This window comes from Scomber scombrus, chromosome 16, assembly GCF_963691925.1.
Source record: "Scomber scombrus chromosome 16, fScoSco1.1, whole genome shotgun sequence".
Classification (NCBI taxonomy): domain Eukaryota; kingdom Metazoa; phylum Chordata; class Actinopteri; order Scombriformes; family Scombridae; genus Scomber; species Scomber scombrus.
Genome location: NC_084985.1, coordinates 12,451,760 through 12,469,499, shown reverse-complemented (window position 1 = coordinate 12,469,499; position 17,740 = coordinate 12,451,760). Strand labels below are relative to the sequence as shown.

General features: G+C 36.9%; 2 protein-coding genes across 4 annotated transcripts; both read left to right on the top strand.

Annotated features, from left to right (window-relative positions):
• The first annotated feature begins 3,776 nt into the window (after positions 1 to 3,776).
• On the top strand, positions 3,777 to 10,357 carry zgc:136493 (uncharacterized protein LOC692276 homolog). 3 transcript variants are annotated; one of them, XM_062436489.1, is made up of 7 exons: positions 3,777 to 3,885; positions 4,382 to 4,481; positions 7,060 to 7,435; positions 8,077 to 8,248; positions 8,875 to 9,053; positions 9,137 to 9,233; positions 9,827 to 10,357. In XM_062436489.1, the coding sequence occupies exons 2-7, from the start codon at positions 4,383 to 4,385 to the stop codon at positions 9,981 to 9,983; spliced, it is 1,080 nt and encodes a 359-aa protein (XP_062292473.1). In that variant the 5' UTR covers positions 3,777 to 3,885; position 4,382; the 3' UTR covers positions 9,984 to 10,357. The 3 variants fall into 3 exon arrangements, with proteins under 3 accessions (XP_062292473.1, XP_062292472.1, XP_062292474.1); XM_062436488.1 differs by having other exon boundaries at positions 7,033 to 7,435; XM_062436490.1 differs by lacking the exons at positions 3,777 to 3,885; positions 4,382 to 4,481 and adding an exon at positions 6,089 to 6,107.
• A 1,855-nt stretch (positions 10,358 to 12,212) lies between these two features.
• psmg2 (proteasome (prosome, macropain) assembly chaperone 2) lies at positions 12,213 to 16,910 on the top strand. The gene is made up of 7 exons (XM_062435977.1): positions 12,213 to 12,420; positions 13,420 to 13,591; positions 13,995 to 14,053; positions 14,468 to 14,586; positions 14,696 to 14,875; positions 15,716 to 15,836; positions 15,984 to 16,910. The coding sequence occupies exons 1-7, from the start codon at positions 12,364 to 12,366 to the stop codon at positions 16,062 to 16,064; spliced, it is 789 nt and encodes a 262-aa protein (XP_062291961.1). The 5' UTR covers positions 12,213 to 12,363; the 3' UTR covers positions 16,065 to 16,910.
• Positions 16,911 to 17,740: the final 830 nt, after the last annotated feature.

The window sequence follows — 17,740 nt, the reverse complement described above, 5'->3', positions numbered from 1 at the left end:
ACACCACATCACACACATCACTAGCAGGCTTGATTACTGCAATGCTCTCGATTCTGGAAACCTATAAATAAGCTACAGATCATTCATTACTGTTTATTTTCATTGTATTGTTAAGCATGCTATTTTGCATGAAAGGTGCTATATGAATAAAGTTTGATTGATTGATTAAATTAACCTTTCCATCTCCTAATGTTCATACGCAGTACATTGACTGTAGATCTTGTTTCTGATTCATTAGATCACTTTTATTATTTTGTCTCTGAATGTGAGTTGAAGAGTTGAAGAGCTGGAGAGTAAATATAAAAGTGAGGGTAAATTGAATTTTTCAGGTCTTGTTTTACTGCAGTTTATTGCTGCCATACAACACAAAGCGGTAGATATGACACGTCAGCCCAAACACCATTTATAAATCCTACAGGAAAGTCATCTGTATTGTTTTTGGAGTTTTATTTTTATCTGCTCAGAAGAGGCTGAGTGAAAGCAGCTACACCTTGACTTCAAAGAGCTCTCTGGCGCCGATAAGCTGAGTCAGGATTGGCCTGTGGACTCACGTCAGCAATCTATTACAGGGAGTTTACTTAAGGACTTTTTCACTCAGCATCTCCTCTGTACCGTGACCAACACCATAGATCAGGTATAAGTCCTCACCTGCCTGCAAACATGAGGGTGTGACTCTAATTCTGTAATAAACTGACACTGTGTGAAGTGTTAATGAAGAGAGGTGGCACTGAACATGATACTCGAGCAAATATCTTAAATTAAACGTGTGGTGCATTTTCCTTAAAACACAATAAACTCCCCTTCGACCTCTTGGTGTGCCATGCATCACACCTTCATATTTGTGTATTGATCAGAGAGGAGTGTTGTCAACAAGATTTCAAAATGCTGTGTTATGTAGCGGAGATGATAATTGCTGTGTCTACCACGTGAGTCAGTACTTTGTTTAAAAGCCACCTGCTGTCGGACGTGGCAGCAGATTGAACTGGAGGTTGGCTGGAGATCTGAACTGGCTTAATTAAAAGCCTCAATGACTCCTGGGCAATAGAGGAGATCGAGGGAAGGAGAGGGTTGCAGCCACATTGCACATCAGGAACGGGGTAAATCTGGATGGGAGGAGCTGGTGGAGATCTGGAAAGAGCAGGGAGGAACATGCAGGGAGGTCAAGAAAGGTGGATGAGAAAAAGGTTTGGGCGAGCGAGTTTGACCATGTGGAGGAGGAGGAGGAGAAGGAGCAGGAGCGGACACCTTGTGGTTCAATATGGTCGGATTATGTAATAGAAAGAGAGCAGGTAAACTACTGATCTGCAGCTGCTTTGCACACATGGCCTTCCCTGATACTTTGGCTTGGTGCAGGGACACACACACACACACACACACACACACACACACACACACACACACACACACACACACACACACACGCACACACACACACACACACACACACACACAGTTAAAGGCGAAAATCTTATTAAACAAAGACCATGCAGAACAAACATTAATCTCACAATGAGAAGAGATCATTTATGCCAGATTTAGCCACATTTAAAAAATGCACATCAGCATAAAGTGGTGAGCTTGTGACCTCATGTCTTATATTCATTTTAATAAAATGTGTGAAACTATATGAGTGAGAAGAGTTTTACACTGGTGTTAAAGACCTTTCATGCTAGCAAAGGTTCCCTGAAAAAAATGTAAAGTTAAAATAAGATATTTCGCAGAAAAGTAAAGTTTATGAAGTTAGGGAAACCCTTAATCCAGTTAATAATGGCACATTCAAAAATATAATAGATTGCCTTAAACACACAAAAAATATTTAAAAAGAAAAAAACGGTTTCTGCAATGTTTACAACATGAACATACATAATGACAATGCATTAAACACAATAATAAATGAAATGTTAAAATGAGCTGATTTAAAATAGTTAAAATAAAGCTATGTGTTAAGAAGCGACTTTAATCTTTGTGGCTTATTACATAGTACATTGTCCAAGTCTGGAGCCTCAAAAGGGATCCCTAAATCAATCTGAGGGATCACAAGAGGGATTAGAAAGAGAAAAATGAATTGATTTCTGTTGTACAAAGGTGTGTTTTCTATCATTTTGTTTTTTTTGTTAAAACGCTCAAAACGTCTAGCTCTTCGGGTGCGTAAAAATCCTTCCACTGAAACAATATAGGACCAAAATATGTGGTGAGGACTCACCTACACACACACACACACACACACACACACACACACACACACACACACACACACACACACACACACACACACACACACACACACACACACCATCTTCCTTTTTAAGGTCACAAGATCAGAAGCCATATAGACTGAGAACCACCGTCTTAAACAGTGCTGCAGCTGTCTGCTGATTAACAGTATTGATATGCAGCTGCAAATAGAACAACAAAAGGTGGCTGGTGTCATGCATCCTGCAGAGGAAGCAGCATCAATGCAGGCAGGTCATGCAGCGATGACACACCAACATACAGCAGAGCAGAGCAGCAGCATTGAGAAGTGCCAGCAGTGATAAACTCATTCAAACACATGTGCTCTAGTCCTCACAGAGCTGCGACAGAGTCACAGTTTACTGTAATACTACCAACTAGTGGTGGAATGTTTAAATAGCATTTGTGTCCTGATGTAGATTAAAATACCTCAGGGTTAATGGACTCTTACTGTAATTTTTTTCATTCAAGTTGGGATTACCTTGAAGATCTTGAAGAGAAGAAGACATTTAATGCTGGTTATCAACGCTTTAGTTGAGTTTATTGCAATCACAGATTCCCAAACAATCAGACATCAGCGTCAGCAGGCAGAGTGACTCATTCAGTGTTGTTGGTTTAGTTTTTGGCAGACCCTCCTGCAAAACACATCTAAAACCTGTATCCTTTTACTGCTTCTCAATGTGGTGATGACGATTTTATATTTTGTGGTTTTTGCATGACTCTGTGCACATGTAATCTCTATTTTAGGAGCTGCTAAATGAATAAAGTTTCCTTCCTCACTGACATATGGTTGTGAAAATATTTTCTCATTGTGGCTTTGTGAGCTTGGATGAAAAAGATAAAGGCAAATTTATGCAGCATTTGTTTCTCTAAAGCAAATATGGGACTCTGAGTGCAATCTAACCGTAACCCAATTTCTCACTCCCATCATTCTCTTTTTAATATGATTTGCATGTATATTTTTGTAAATAATGTTTTTTTCCCTCCCTTTTAAAATGTACAAATCTAATAGAATCCAAACTTGTACCTGCTCATTCATATATTCTATTGGTGTAAATCTGTGCTTTATTAACCACAATTTTTGCCCCTTTTTTAATATTCTGCTCTTCCAGTTATCAGAATCAGGTTTACTTAAGTAGGTTTGCACATACAAGTAATGTGCATTTGTGGTTTTGTGTTGCAGTCAAAAATATACACAAAATTAAGTCATCCAAGAAAATAACTTATAATAAAATATATGTAAAATATATACTAAGTATTATTATATGCTGTTACAGTTGCTTGACTTCCCCTCAAGGATGTTTCCACTAAGTTTGGGGAGAAGATTCATCTGCAGAAAGTAAGGGATGCAAACACGAATAGCAAGCTGGACTTCTTTTCATCCTTTCAGACCCCGAGCAGGCTTTTCTTGTGTACTGTCTCTTTATGTATGGTGGTGGTGGTGTGCTGCTTTCTGGCCATTGGACGCTCTGCTCAGTCTTGTGCAATCTCCACCCTGGAGCCCCTGCCTGCCCAGCCACTGTGCTAAATGAATTCCTCTCCAGTCTCCACCCCTCCTCCTTTTCTCCATGCCACAGGGTGTCGATGGCCCCGTGTGCTGCTTTCAGTGCCTCTCAAGTTTTAATCTGTGTCTTCATCTAAACCAAATTAGAGGTGAGATTTCGTCACAGAACAGCTAAATGTCATCTGCTGCCCCCTAATACTTCAGAGTCTTACTAGCTGAGAAAAACTCAACAAGTTTCAGCTGAAATAGGTGAAAGCTTAACCAACTCTCAGTGAAAAGACATTTTTATCAAGTATTTCACCACTTAAATGCATCTGATTATTCTCTCTTAGCTCCCATAAGTTTGTGATTGTTTCGTTGACCCACATTTACATGTTAATCATTTATTTACAGCAGGTTGACCTCTGGACTTTCACTGCATGCACATTTTCACTTATATGAAATATATAGCTGTGCAGAGTGCAAACTTTGTATAATATGTGGTGTCTCTTGTAGATTATTTGCACATCAGCAGTAAGTGTTGTCCGCCTGTTGAGTACTTTGCATGTGGTTTTACTGCTGCTTTTAATATATTTATACTTTTTCTGTAACATTATAAGAGATTATAAAAGTCTTTATCGACAATTTCATTAACTTGACCAACAGAATGCAAAGTCTCCGCTACGTCCAGTGTGTGAGGAGACTTTGGAGTCCAGCACAAGTGAAAAACCTGCACAGATCTGCATACCAGCTGCAACAAAAACAGGTATTGTGCTTATAGATTAGGCATTTAGCAGATGCCGTTACATGCAAACTTTGGTTGGGGTAAGACAGAGGACTGGAGGTCAGGGGTCAAGATGTTTTAACAGAGGTGTGATGATTATACTGTTATTGGGGGTGCAGAGGAGTGACGTGAACGTAGTTCGTAGTTACAATAATGAGGTGATTGGTACAGGTTGTTGTTCTTCTAACACCTGCTTTTTGTATCATAACAAACTGTTTATGGGATGCGTTCACAAAATTTTGATGATTTTTTAAATAACCAAATGCAACTTGATCTGTTAAATGTGTGCCTGTGTCCAAGAAATCACTCACTTAACATTTCAGAGCAGTTTTTAATGTTAGATTTAACATTGTATGCTTCTATGTGCCTTTAGTGCATTTTTTATTATCTAGAATCTTTTTCATCTTCTTGTGTAAAGCATATTTGAACATCTTGATTATCCTCTGCCCTAAAATGTATTATCAGTATGAGTTAATTCAAATTTTATAGAAACTACTAAATGATACTTAACCTACTAGATCTATGACTGTACTACTGTATATTACTGTTTGATTTTAATGTACAAACACTGAATTAATATAATCTCATTATATGTACCCTAGAGGAGAGTTTTAATAGTCATACTGAATTCAATCTGTGCACTGACATATATGAACATGATTACTTACAATGTTCTTGCTATATAAAGAGACACGTCTGCTATATGACACCTAAAATTATCAAATTATCTTTGCTCTACAGTCAGAATCTCCTGCATAATCTTTATGTTCCAGCTCTATAAAGAACTTTTGAAACTCTAAACCTGAACCTAGACCTAATTTCTTCATCATGTACAGTGGGGCTGCAAGTTAAACAATAAGTGTAAAATAAATACCACATGAGTACAGGATTTCAGGTTAAAATTTAATCTTGCATTGGCCTTTTTCTTAAGGTTTTCTTCCATTGTTTATATTATAAATAGTCTGTGAGATGTCTAAACTGAAGTCTGGGTCAAAGTCCAGTGTCTCAACTTGTGCAGTTTGGTTTGACCATAAATGTCAAACTCTGGTTAGATGTTCATGAAGCAGAACAGTGATCTGTCTGACAAATACTGTATATGGATGTTTCATAATTTCTTTTGGCACTTTGAGCTGCATTTTGTTGTTGTTGTTATTATTATTATTATTATTATTAGTAGTAGTAGTAGTAGTAGTAGTAGCAGTAGTGGTAGCAGCAGCAGCAGCAGCAGTAGTAGTAGTAGTAGTAGTAGTAGTAGTTGTTGTTGTTCTTCTTCTTTTTCTAGGGTTAAAACATTTTCTAATTCAAGGAAGTCCTGAAGTTTATTCCACCACTGAGAATCATAGCTGTTCTGTATTCATATCAGGGATTTACGAGCTAATTCATCCTTGTGAACGGTCTAAAAGTCTAAAAAGTGATCATAAATAAAATGGTAGCTTATTTATGATGGCTTTATAAATAAATAAAAAGACAATGGTGTTCTTTTTGAGAGGTGAGTAACAGCAGGATTGTTGTATCTCTAGTTTTAAAAAGCTCTTATTTTGAAATCCTCCAAATGCCCGTAACACTTCCTGGGTCAAGAGCAACAGGAAACCAGGACAAGTGACACTAGTGAGTGCGGTCGTGTCATTTATTGGTTTCTTTCACTTTTTTAGTCACTTTTCATTTAGTCTTTCTTTGTATGTGTCCTGTAAATGCTCTCTGATCTCTGTTCTCATTCATTAGTGTGTGAATGTTTGTCAGCAGGCAGAGAGGATTTGTGGCAAGCTGTAACATTTAATCAAACCACACTCCTATCTGTGATTACATTTTAGATATCCTTCGTAGCATTTCTCCTATAGTCAAACTTGTACTTTCACTAGTTAGAAATTTAATAAATGATATCCTCAATAGAAATTATACTAGTATTATGTGTATTTCAAGATATCTACAATTTGTATGAATCCAAAATAAATCTATCTAAAAATTCTGAAAAAGGACAAGTGGTCATTTGATTTTGATACCCGCATACACAGCTCTTACATAACATACACAAACAAACACCTATAAAAAACATACATATGGGTATATACATGTCAAGTACTGTAACTGTGATACAAATACAACTCAATTCTACAGCAGTTTAAATTATTAATATATCATTATTGGTAGTAGCTATAATGTCATTATATTGAGGGTCAGACAACAATATAACGACATTTAGATAACACTCCCTGAGGCATAAAAACAGGACAATTAAAAACAATTATAATAAAGCACACACTGCTTTTTGTAAAGACGTCAAAAGACAAAAAGATTAGAAGCCACTGTTTTCATCTTTAATATGTGTTGTATTTTAAAAGCTGGTTATGTTATCCAGTGTGTCAAATCTTCATATGGAAAGTAATTAAAGTTGTCAAATAAATGTAGTGGAGTGGAAATATAAAGTTGCATCAAATGGAAATAAAATACAAGTACCTCAAAACTATTATTAAGCACAGTGCTTGATGTGCTTATTTACTTTCCACCACTGATGAAAACTTTGTTGTGTTTCCAGGTGTTTAAGTCTGTCTCTTCCTCACAGGTGATGGAGGACAACCCGTGGGCTCTGATCTCAGAGGTGGGCGAGCAAGGTTACATTGAAGATGTCACCGACATAATGACACAACACTTCAGGATCATCTCTCACAGAGACTTCCTGCAAAACCCCCCGCTGCACGCCCCAAAAATCCAGGCCATATTGGTGTGGAACGCCTGCCCCCCTACTGAGCCCTCGCTGCTCACTTCTCTTCCAGCCCTGAAGGTGGTCGCCAACGGAGGGGTGGGCATCGACCACCTGGATGTGCCGTACATCAGCAGTCTCGGGGTGAAGGTGACCAACACGCCTGGTGTGGTCAGCGATGCCACCGCAGATATGGCCATGGGTCTGCTTCTGGCATCGGCACGGAAGATTGTTGAAGGTGAGGTCAAAGGTCAACTCACTGCTTACAATTACAGAGATTTTTTTTTAAATGTCCCCAAGACGCAGTCAGATTATGAAGATTTTGCATCAGTCACAACCTTCAGCTGTGGTTATTTTAATATTTGTACATAAATGTTAGAGACTGTCCAATTGTTTTAAATATACATAAAAAAACATAAAGCCAGGGTATTTACACACTTCATGAGCAACATTCTTCATGAGCAACATTCTTCATGAGCAATAAACCAAAAAGAAGCTTATAGCGGCTATAATATGTAACAGCAAACTTAAGATCAATTCTGCTGTGAAACATTATTCTGTCAATTCACTGACTTTATTTACCTGTGTCGCATTTCAGCTTGAACCTTATTATCCTGTAATTGTCACTGTTGTTTTATTCAAAGTAGAAGAACAAAACAGACTACTTTAATGTGTCATAACATGAAAGTAAAATTTAAATGCATTTTTAGATTAAATTTATTAAATAAATGTGTAATTAAATGATCTTCATTTAAAGGCACCCTACAGCCTCTGTATGAAATGCACAGCTTCAATTGTAGAGACCTCCGCAGCGATCACTGATGGTTTTAAAAAGTTTAACTGACTGAAATGTTTTGTTTTTTTCTTCCCCTTCAAAAGGTCATCAAGTCTCTGTGGACCCAAAGACCACCCACATACCACAATGCCTGATGGGATATGAAGTCACAGGCTCCACTCTGGGCATCATCGGGATGGGAGACATCGGACACAAAATCGCTCGAAGAAGCAAAGGATTTGACATGAAGATCTTGTATCACAACAGGAGGAAAAGGTAAAACTGTGAAGACTATGAGGACTATTTTCATTAAGGTGATAAAACAAAGAAATATATGATCCACAACAATCAAATGGAACAAGGAGAAGTGATTTGTTTAACAACTATTTAAATGTCCAATTAAGCAAGGCTTTTTTTAGTCCATTAAGGATTTTAGATTAGGACTTCTGTCATCCAAAACCATCAACATTTAGATTTTTCACCTTTATCCTCTGAAATGATGTGTCTTGGTTAAGAATATGTTTAAAATGTAAAAATAAGTAAATTAATCATGTTGATTTTAAAAACTAATAATATTCAAGAACTTTTCTAATAGATGAACAAAGGTGAAGATCTGTCTAGATATTAGCAGTTAATCATTAAAATACCAAAACCAGTAATGGTGCATTTAACACAAGCAAAAATACCTGAAACTACCCCAAAAATAAATTAAATAATAGTGAAGAACATGAATTTTGACGGGTTTTGGATGACAAAAATCAAGTCAAAATCCAGTAATGGACTAAAAAAAGCCTTACTTAAATGTAGATATGTAACTACTGTACCCATTTATCTAAAAAATTAAAATATTAAGATACAACAATGTTTATGGTCAACTTCATCCTCATCTTGGTGCTGCTCAGGAGTGTTGAGGATGAAGAGGCCGTGGGGGCGACTTACTGTGAAAGCATGGATGACCTGCTGAGGAGGTCGGACTTCGTGATGCTGGCGGTCAACCTGACCCCTGAAACCACCGGCCTCATCAGCCGCAGAGAGCTGAGCCTCATGAAACCCACAGCAACACTCGTCAATGTCAGCAGAGGTGAGAAGAATGTGTTTCATAGACTTATTAACTGTTATTCTAAGATGCGTCTGTAGCCTAATTTTGCTCTTTTTATGTCTCAGGTCTCGTCGTGGACCAGGATGCTTTAGTCGAAGCTCTCCAGTCTGGAACGATTCGAGCAGCCGCACTGGACGTGACTCATCCTGAACCTTTACCAAGGTCTAATCTCTCTGAGAAAAAAAAAAAACACCCACACTTCTCAACCAGCATTTCATTCTCTCTGCACTCAGTCTTGAACTGCGCTCGATATAACCTCGAAACATCAACAGTTTATGCACGAACACTGATACACAAAGTATTCGGAGACCTCACCAGTGTAAAAGGACAGAGCAAAGCTTTAACAAAAGAAAAAAAAAATCTGTATTATTCATTGAGTTATTATGTGAGACAGTTGTTCTGAACATGGGGTGGAAACCAATGTTGTACTATGTATTTCTACTACATGTATGAATTGTTTTAAAATAAGCCAACAATCTTTCCACAAAGCCTGATGTCAGTAGAGAAAATATAGCCTGAACAGTCTCACTGCTTATTGTATCAATTGATTACCAAACACTCGTGATATGTTCAGTCACACCTCTGCTTCATTATTTTCTGTAATATTGCGGAATTTTAACATTTTTCTTTCTTTAAATAAGCTTACTTTGGTTTTTCTGACTCTCCTTGCACTGTATATTATCTGTTCTTTGTCTTTTTATGTAATTTTTAACTATAAAATAAAATAAACTAAACTAAAAATGTTCATGTTGCAGGGATCATCCTCTCCTCCGCCTTCCCAACGTGATCATCACCCCCCATGTCGGGACCAACACGTACACCACAACGAGGAGGATGGTGCAGACGATGGTGGACAACGCTCTGGCAGCAGTGAACGGCCAGTCGATCCCCAATGAAGTCAAACCCAAGTGACGAAAGTCACAGAACCTCGTCTGTTTTCAGTGAGACGTGTTGAACTGTCGGCATTAGTAGAAATATTTGATCTTTTCCTGTTTGGTGGCACAGTTTCTTGTTTAGTGACCTGTTGTAATCACTGTGATAACATTACATTAAGACAACTAATGTATCTAATGTAGACAATCATCAATATCTTGGAATATGATTTTTAAGTGAAAGGCAAGGCAAGGCAAGGCAGTTTTATTTATATAGCGCATTTCATACACAGTGGCAACCCAATGTGTGAAGCCTTTGAAGCAACTTTATTTTGATTTAATGACTGTTACGTTAAAATGTAAAGTTTATATACAGCAAAAAAAGAGAAAAATAATAAAACTTTTTCACCTTAATACCATGATACTTTGACTTTCTTCAGCAGTAATACAGAAGAATCTCAGATGACTTGTCCGCCCCACAACATCACTCTCAACAAGTTCTCAGTATCATTAGCTGAAAATATATTGGTGGGCCGCTGGAGCTTGAAAGGTTCCATTCCTCTCTTTAAATTATTTAGTAACTAATAAAAGTAGCACAATATATTCCTCCTCTCACCTCCTCTCACCTCCTCTCTACGTCACAGAGTGAAAACAGCCCTTTAAAATCTAACATCTAAAATCTCTACAACAGAAAATAAAGAAATGATGTCACCTCTCAGATTCTGCTTCTACATCTAATTCACTCACAAAGGAAACAAAGTCAAGCGGAAAAGGTTTTAAATGGATCCATAATATTTTCCAACAAGACTATTTTTACTTGTGTGCACATCCTCTTCTAATCTTCAAGAATATAGTATTTTCTAATGCAAACTTTTGTGGTTAATCAATATATAAAATCCAATAAATGTTGAATAGTAATATAGCATGTGTTATTATTACAGTCCTTTTCCTTTCAAGACTTATTTTTGTCCGCTCCTCACAACTTCAAAGGACAATTTGAGGGTTAAGACTTGGCTTTGAGGTTACGGTTAGAATTGGGTATTTAGTTGTGACAGTATAAAGTTTGGTTACAGAGTTAGGAAATCCATATAAAGAACGTGTGTGTGTGTGTGTGTGTGTGTGTGTGTGTGTGTGTGTGTGTGTGTGTGTGTGTGTGTGTGTGTGTGTGTGTGTATGTGTGTGTGTGTGTGTGTGTGTGTTAGGGTTTTTTTTTATACAAGGCAGTTCACTAATTATTTTTAAGATAAAAAAAAAAAAAACTCATCTCTTTACTTTAGCTTTTAATTAGCTTTTCTATCAGTCACTACTGTACTTATTTTAATAATTCTATTTTTACTTGATTTTATATATTAGCTTTATTCTATTCCTAGCTATTTTACTATGTACAATTGTTATTGTTATTAAGTCCATCTTATATAACATTAATGTTTTTATTTCTTTCCTCTTTCTTTTCTGTTCTTTTTTTTTTAACCCATATTGTTCAGGATCAAAGTTGACCCATTCTTACATTTGAGAGCTGTAAAATCCCCCTATACACATTTCTTTTAGTCAGATTGACCTACAGTATACACAAATGGAAATAAAATGCATCTTTTGTGTGTGTGTGTGTGTGTGTGTGTGTGCAACTGATACACATTGTTGTATATGCAAATGTAAAATAAATTGACCTATGTTTATTTGAAGAAAAAAAAGACCATAAAATAGTGATTGTGAATATCTATTTTTTTCCATAAATAAATAGAATACACTCTGTTTGCTCTCTGGCAGCTTTATTAAGGATTAATCAAACATGTATTAATGACTGATGGAGAATTTATGAATGTGAATTGGTGTAAAGACTAATTATGAGTCCGAATATGATCAGAATGTGAGGGTTAAACATTGCTCTATGCTCCTTTTATGTTCCTTTTATGTGAAGCACTTGAGTATGTAATTTCTTTTTGTTGTAAATCACTTTGAGTTGCATTTATTGTATGAAAAGGGCTACACAAATAAAGCTATCATAATGATAATAGTGATTATTATTATTATTACTACTAGTAGTAGTAGTATAAGTAGAAGTTAAGTTATAGTCTACGTGTTGGAAAGTGAGTTGCAGATCTCTAAATCGCAGTACATCTTTGCAGAGCTGCAGTAGACCTCTGATATGCCTGCTTAAAATAACGAAGCTTAAAACCCAAACACTATTTTATTAATTTAGACCATTAAACTCAGGCATCAGGAGAGGATACTAAAAGGCTTATGTCGTCATCAATGAGCGACGTTTAGCTTCATCAGGTCCACAGCACTGGGCATGAAAACACAAGTGAAAGTAGCTGGTAGACTATAACTTTAATATAACTTTTAGTATTTATATATAATATTTAAACATATTATTCAGCAGCTGTTTGTCTCCGTGGGTCTATAAAACAAACAGAAACATGTTTATCTCTTCAGAAAACTCTCCGCCTGTCTTCAAAGGTTTCACCCTCGTCATGGTAAGTTTACTGCAACAGTAAGTCTGCATTATTATAATATATATATTTATTATTCATGTCTTTATATTCTTCTTAACACATCCGTGGATCATACAGAGTCACATATTCAGTCCTGCTAAAATTAAAGTAGGTAGTTTGTGGCTGTAAAAGATAAGAAGAAAAAGTACTGTATAAAAACTCAGGATTATGATGCTCTGTGGTTTTTTCTGTCATATCAGTGTACTGGTTTATTCTGGCTTTTTTATACTGAGTATGTAGGACCACAGAAAATAAGACTGCTTTTTATTCATACAGCACTTTTTAAAGTTTACTAAGTGCTTCACAGACATGAAAAAAAACAGATATAACACAGCAATTACAAATCAGAATAAATTCAATGCAATCAAGAAATTATTGTTGTTGTTGTTGTTGTTGTTATTATTATTATTATTATTATTATTATTATTATTATTATTATTAGTAGTAGTAGTAGTAGTAGTAGTAGTAGCAGCAGCAGTATATTGAAATGAAATGTTATTGTGCAACAAGTTGTATTCTGAAAACCAGATTGGTATGTTGTATGAAGATGTTGATATGTTTTTAGCAGATGGTTTGGGTTAAGATTGCAACTAACCATTATTTCCATTATTGATTAATCTGTCAATTATTTTCTTGATTAATGTTTTTGGTCAGTGAAATGTCAGGAAATGTGGAAAATGTCGATCACTGTTTCCCAAAGCCCAAGTTAACGTCCTCTAATGTTGTTATGAGATATTCATTTTTCAAAGAGAGCCAATATATACCAATGAGTTTGGACTTGGATCAAATACGAAATAATTATAGATACAAAACAATTTGATTTAATCTGTTCGGAAGAGCCAGTGCCAAAAAAAACTGGTGTAGGACCCCCTTTATGACACAACCAAAGAGAAACTACTATTTATATGCTACAATATCATCCACTTCACCTTCACAATTCACTCCACATTTCACACTTTTCATCGTTTATTCTTCCTCCAGCCGGCGGTGGCTGTCGGTAACGTGGGCCAACTGGCGGTGGACCTCGTCGTGTCCACTCTCAACATGAGCAGAGTGGGCTACCTGCACACAGACTGTCTCATCCCCATGGCTGGGAACAACCCGTACCCCACCTGCAAAGAAGACGCTGAGGAGCTGCACACTGCTGCAGAAGGTAACACATAAACTCTGCTGCCTTCATTAAACTAGCACTAAGGGCCTGTTTGAAGAAAAAAAATCTCTTTATCTTCTACTTAAGATTAGCCGGCATAAAAGCTTGGATCTATATTGGAGTTCAATTTGCTGTAAGCTTTGATAAACAGGCCATTCTTCCTGTTAGTTGATTTGGGTCAAACTGTCTTGTGTCCTCCAGCTGTGAGTCTACATTTCATCCAAGGCAGCTGTTGTAAAGGACTAAAAACAACTCTTGGCACAGTTTTAGCACTGACTTATGGGTTTGATCATCACCAGTTTAACCCTGTGAACACTGAGTAAAAACATACTCACAAAAAAAGTGAGTATGTTTTGAAAAACACTTTTTCTTTCAAATAACAGATAAAATCTTGTTTCCTTAACAGTTTACTCGTCAGCAGAGCTGAAACTGGCAGTTCTTCAGATCAGGGCGCCGATTCTTCAGGTAAAGACTGATGCACCATCATCAGTTGACTCGTGTGTTTGTGTCTTGCCATGGCAACGGTGTGAACGCAACAGTTTGAATAAACTTGGTGTTGATGTCCCTGATTGTGTTACCAAGAATTGAAAAGGCTTCTTGTAGGGAATTCAGATCAAATCCTGTATCACTGCATTTTTTTACAGCTTTATATTACAATGACTTTTTGTAGCTGTCAATCTTTTAAGCTCTTTTATAAAAATAGTCTCATTATAGAGAGGAACACAGACACACACACATTGCATAAATTAAAATATATCTTTGCTTATTTTGTTAACTTTATACTTACATAATCTAGATTTGAGCAAGAATGTTTTGAGAGAGCATGTTTTCTCTAAAGATCTTGAGAAATGAGAGCAGCATTCATTATTTTAATTGCAGACTAAATCCAAAAAGTTCCGTCAGCTGATCGTTTCCTGGGTCAAATCCAGCGGGTTCTCCAGGACCGTCGTTCTGTCCAGCAGTCACGCCTACCAGAGGGATGACCAACAGCTGCAAGGGTACGTAACGATGCACATGAGAGCACCTCGTTAACGGTGCATCTCTGTGACTCTGCTGTTAACAAGTGAACTGTGTGTGTGTGTGTGTGTGTGTGTGTGTGTGTTATAGCACCCCTCTGAGGTACCTGGTGACGCCGGCTCTGCAGAAGGTGAGCGAAGATGCGCTGAAGGAGCTCGGCTGGAGGGAGATGGAGCGAGTGTCAGCCTTCCCGGGAATAACAGACGGCAACACCGAGCCACGACTCTACATCCCCGGAGGAGGCATCACCAAAGGACTCTACACAGACAGGTACGGTGAACGAGCAACGTGACACTTCATGGAAACCTAAACTTACCACTGGAGTCAAAGAAAGAGTCATTTTTATATTTGAAGGTTTCAAAGTGAGGCTACTTCTGATAAACCGAAGTTTGAGAGAGAGAGAGAGAGAGAGAGAGAGAGAGAGAGACAGCAGCGGTGGAGAGAGCTTTAGAATGAATGAAGAGAGCAAGCGGTGCTGGTGAGAACGAAACAGTGATTCTGATCAATAAAATGTTATATTCTGATAGTTTTACAGCAGTTACATTGTAAAGCACAAACACAGCAAATAATGATAAAATACAGTCAGATGGTTTCTGCACATAAACACACCGCCACACACTTCTAGTGACTCATAAGTGATGATTTAGAGGGATTATTTTTGTACAAGTCTATCCTGTGTAGTATACCTTTAACCAGTTACAGCCACAAATGATACTGATGTACTATTATGAGATATTTCACATAATTAATGCAGTAATTAGCAGCAGTACTGTTGTGTTTTCTTATACAAAACCTTTGTCTTGATTACGAAATACAAATGTTATAATTACAATACAGAGATATTGGAACCTTCATTTAAAGAAAGCATTGGTAGTGAATGTGTTGTTCTTTTGTACAATACAATCATTAATGCTCTAACTTAAATGCTGATGTTTCTCAAAGATCACACTACTTTATATGATTTCATTTTACCTTAATGCCATGTTACATAGTATATAGTAAATATCTGTGACTAGATGTCTACTTAAATGTAGCTTTAAAACTTTCAGGATGCAGTGTGATGCTAAACATAGTAACTGACTGACTATATGTGCTTTTTGTTGTGTTTAGTTGTACGGAGGACGTCCCGCTGGCTGTGCTGTTGATCTTCTGTTCAGAGGGCGACAACATCCCAGACGCCTTCGCCCTCGTCAATCACCTGAACGACTGGCTTCACCTGCTGGACAGTCCTGTAAGTGATAAACCTGAGCAGAGTTACTCCATCTTAATCAACACCATGTTTAATCTGATTCAGCACAAATCACTTTATATTAGAGTACAGTGTGTGATTTAAAATAATAAATGTCCAATCACCGTTTGCCCAATTTTCTCATTTCAGAGCCAACAACCTAACAAATGGAAGATCCCGACTTCCTGGAGTCTTCTATTCGGGAGCGGCATCCCTCCAGCCCTCTTCTGAATCTCACATTTGTAGTTTTTTCCATTTTCAGTTTATAATTGGCTTGTTGGGTCAAAGCTCTGAAATGTCTGCTTTATTTTACAGGTGCTTTCCTTTTTATATTACTTTCCTGGAAATGTTTTGAGTAATTTGTAGGTGTTAAATGGTTAAACTTACATTTTAGGTTTTTTTTAGGAAATGATTGAGAAAAAAACCTGATATGCTAAATTTGACACATAAAACTAAATATTTACGAACAGTTAAGATGATTTGCAAATTCACAACTACATTCCAATCCAAATATATTGAGTGGGTACAAATAAACCAACTTAAGACTTTTTTCTTTCTTTTTTTTCTTTGCACCACCCACACATTACTCAGAAAGCATCCAGGAAATTAGTTTTAAACTAAGGGACCTGTAAAATAAAGAGTTTCCTTTCACACTTTGCATTTTTCCCATGTCGTTGTTGTTTGAGGCCGTTGTGAAGGTGTGACTGTGACTTACATCTTGTCAGTTTAACAACAGCTTTGCTTTGTTTACCGAAGCTCATAAGCCGACAGTAATGCAGTATGTTTAGTTTAACTGTCTCGATTACAAGTCTGTTCCTGAGACACGGTTGTAAACTGACCCTTTAGACAACCGTCTTTATTTTGAACCTCTAGTTGTATAAATATTACATCATGTACAGGAATTGCCCCACACGTGCACTTCCCAGTAATACAACATTGTGAATGTTGTGTTTTTTTTTTTAATTAAAGATTGTGACATCAGTGTGGATTTATCTAGACTGATAAAGGCTTTGATTGTGTTATACTCATGGCGGGATCCCAGCCTCCGCCTGTCTAACTGAAAGTGGTTGGCGTAGCGCCACAGTTTTCCTGGCAGTCCCGCCTCTGTAATTTGATTCTTTTCTAAAACTCACTACAACCAACATAGTGGGAACAACAAGGTTGCACTCACATTCATACTTTGACCTTGTTGCGCTGCTTTGCGCAGTTTGTGGTTCTTCCTCTCGGGCTGCGTCACAGTTTTGGGAGGTTTCTGTGTGGACTGCTTGTGGGAAATGAGAGTCCTGCCAGTTTTTCAGGAAAAGTCAAAAGGGAACCAAAACAGATGGCTCTAAAAATCAGACATTCATCTTTGAATATTATTTCTGGCCCCTAAAAGTAAATATTATAATAATTTTTCAATAATAATGTCATATATTAAAATAAATATTTGTTTAAAACAGTCAAGGGGGATTCACAGGGTATTTTCTCCCCTAAAAGCAAGTTTACTTGAGTATAAAATGTGAAATAACATTTCGCTCATTTGCTTTCTGGTGAAGAGCTCTATCTAAAGCAGGGGTGTCACACTCATTTTAGGAACACATACAGCCCAGTTTGATCTCATGACCAGTAAAACCATCACATAATAATCTACAAATAATATATATTATAACTTTACTATAATAAACCGTCTATCTACAAAACAGATGAACATGCTAAGTTGTTTTAAGGAAAGTTTTGCAATTTTAATGTCAGTTTTTTTAATGTTATTTTGCACAGAAGCTGCTGATGACATTTTGCATAATGTTCAATATAAAAATATGTATTTAATATATATATATATATTAATAATATATATATATGTTTTTTCAGAGAGTTGTATTCTGGTTAGGGTTGAAAAACCTCAGAAGCAGCACAAACATAATGAC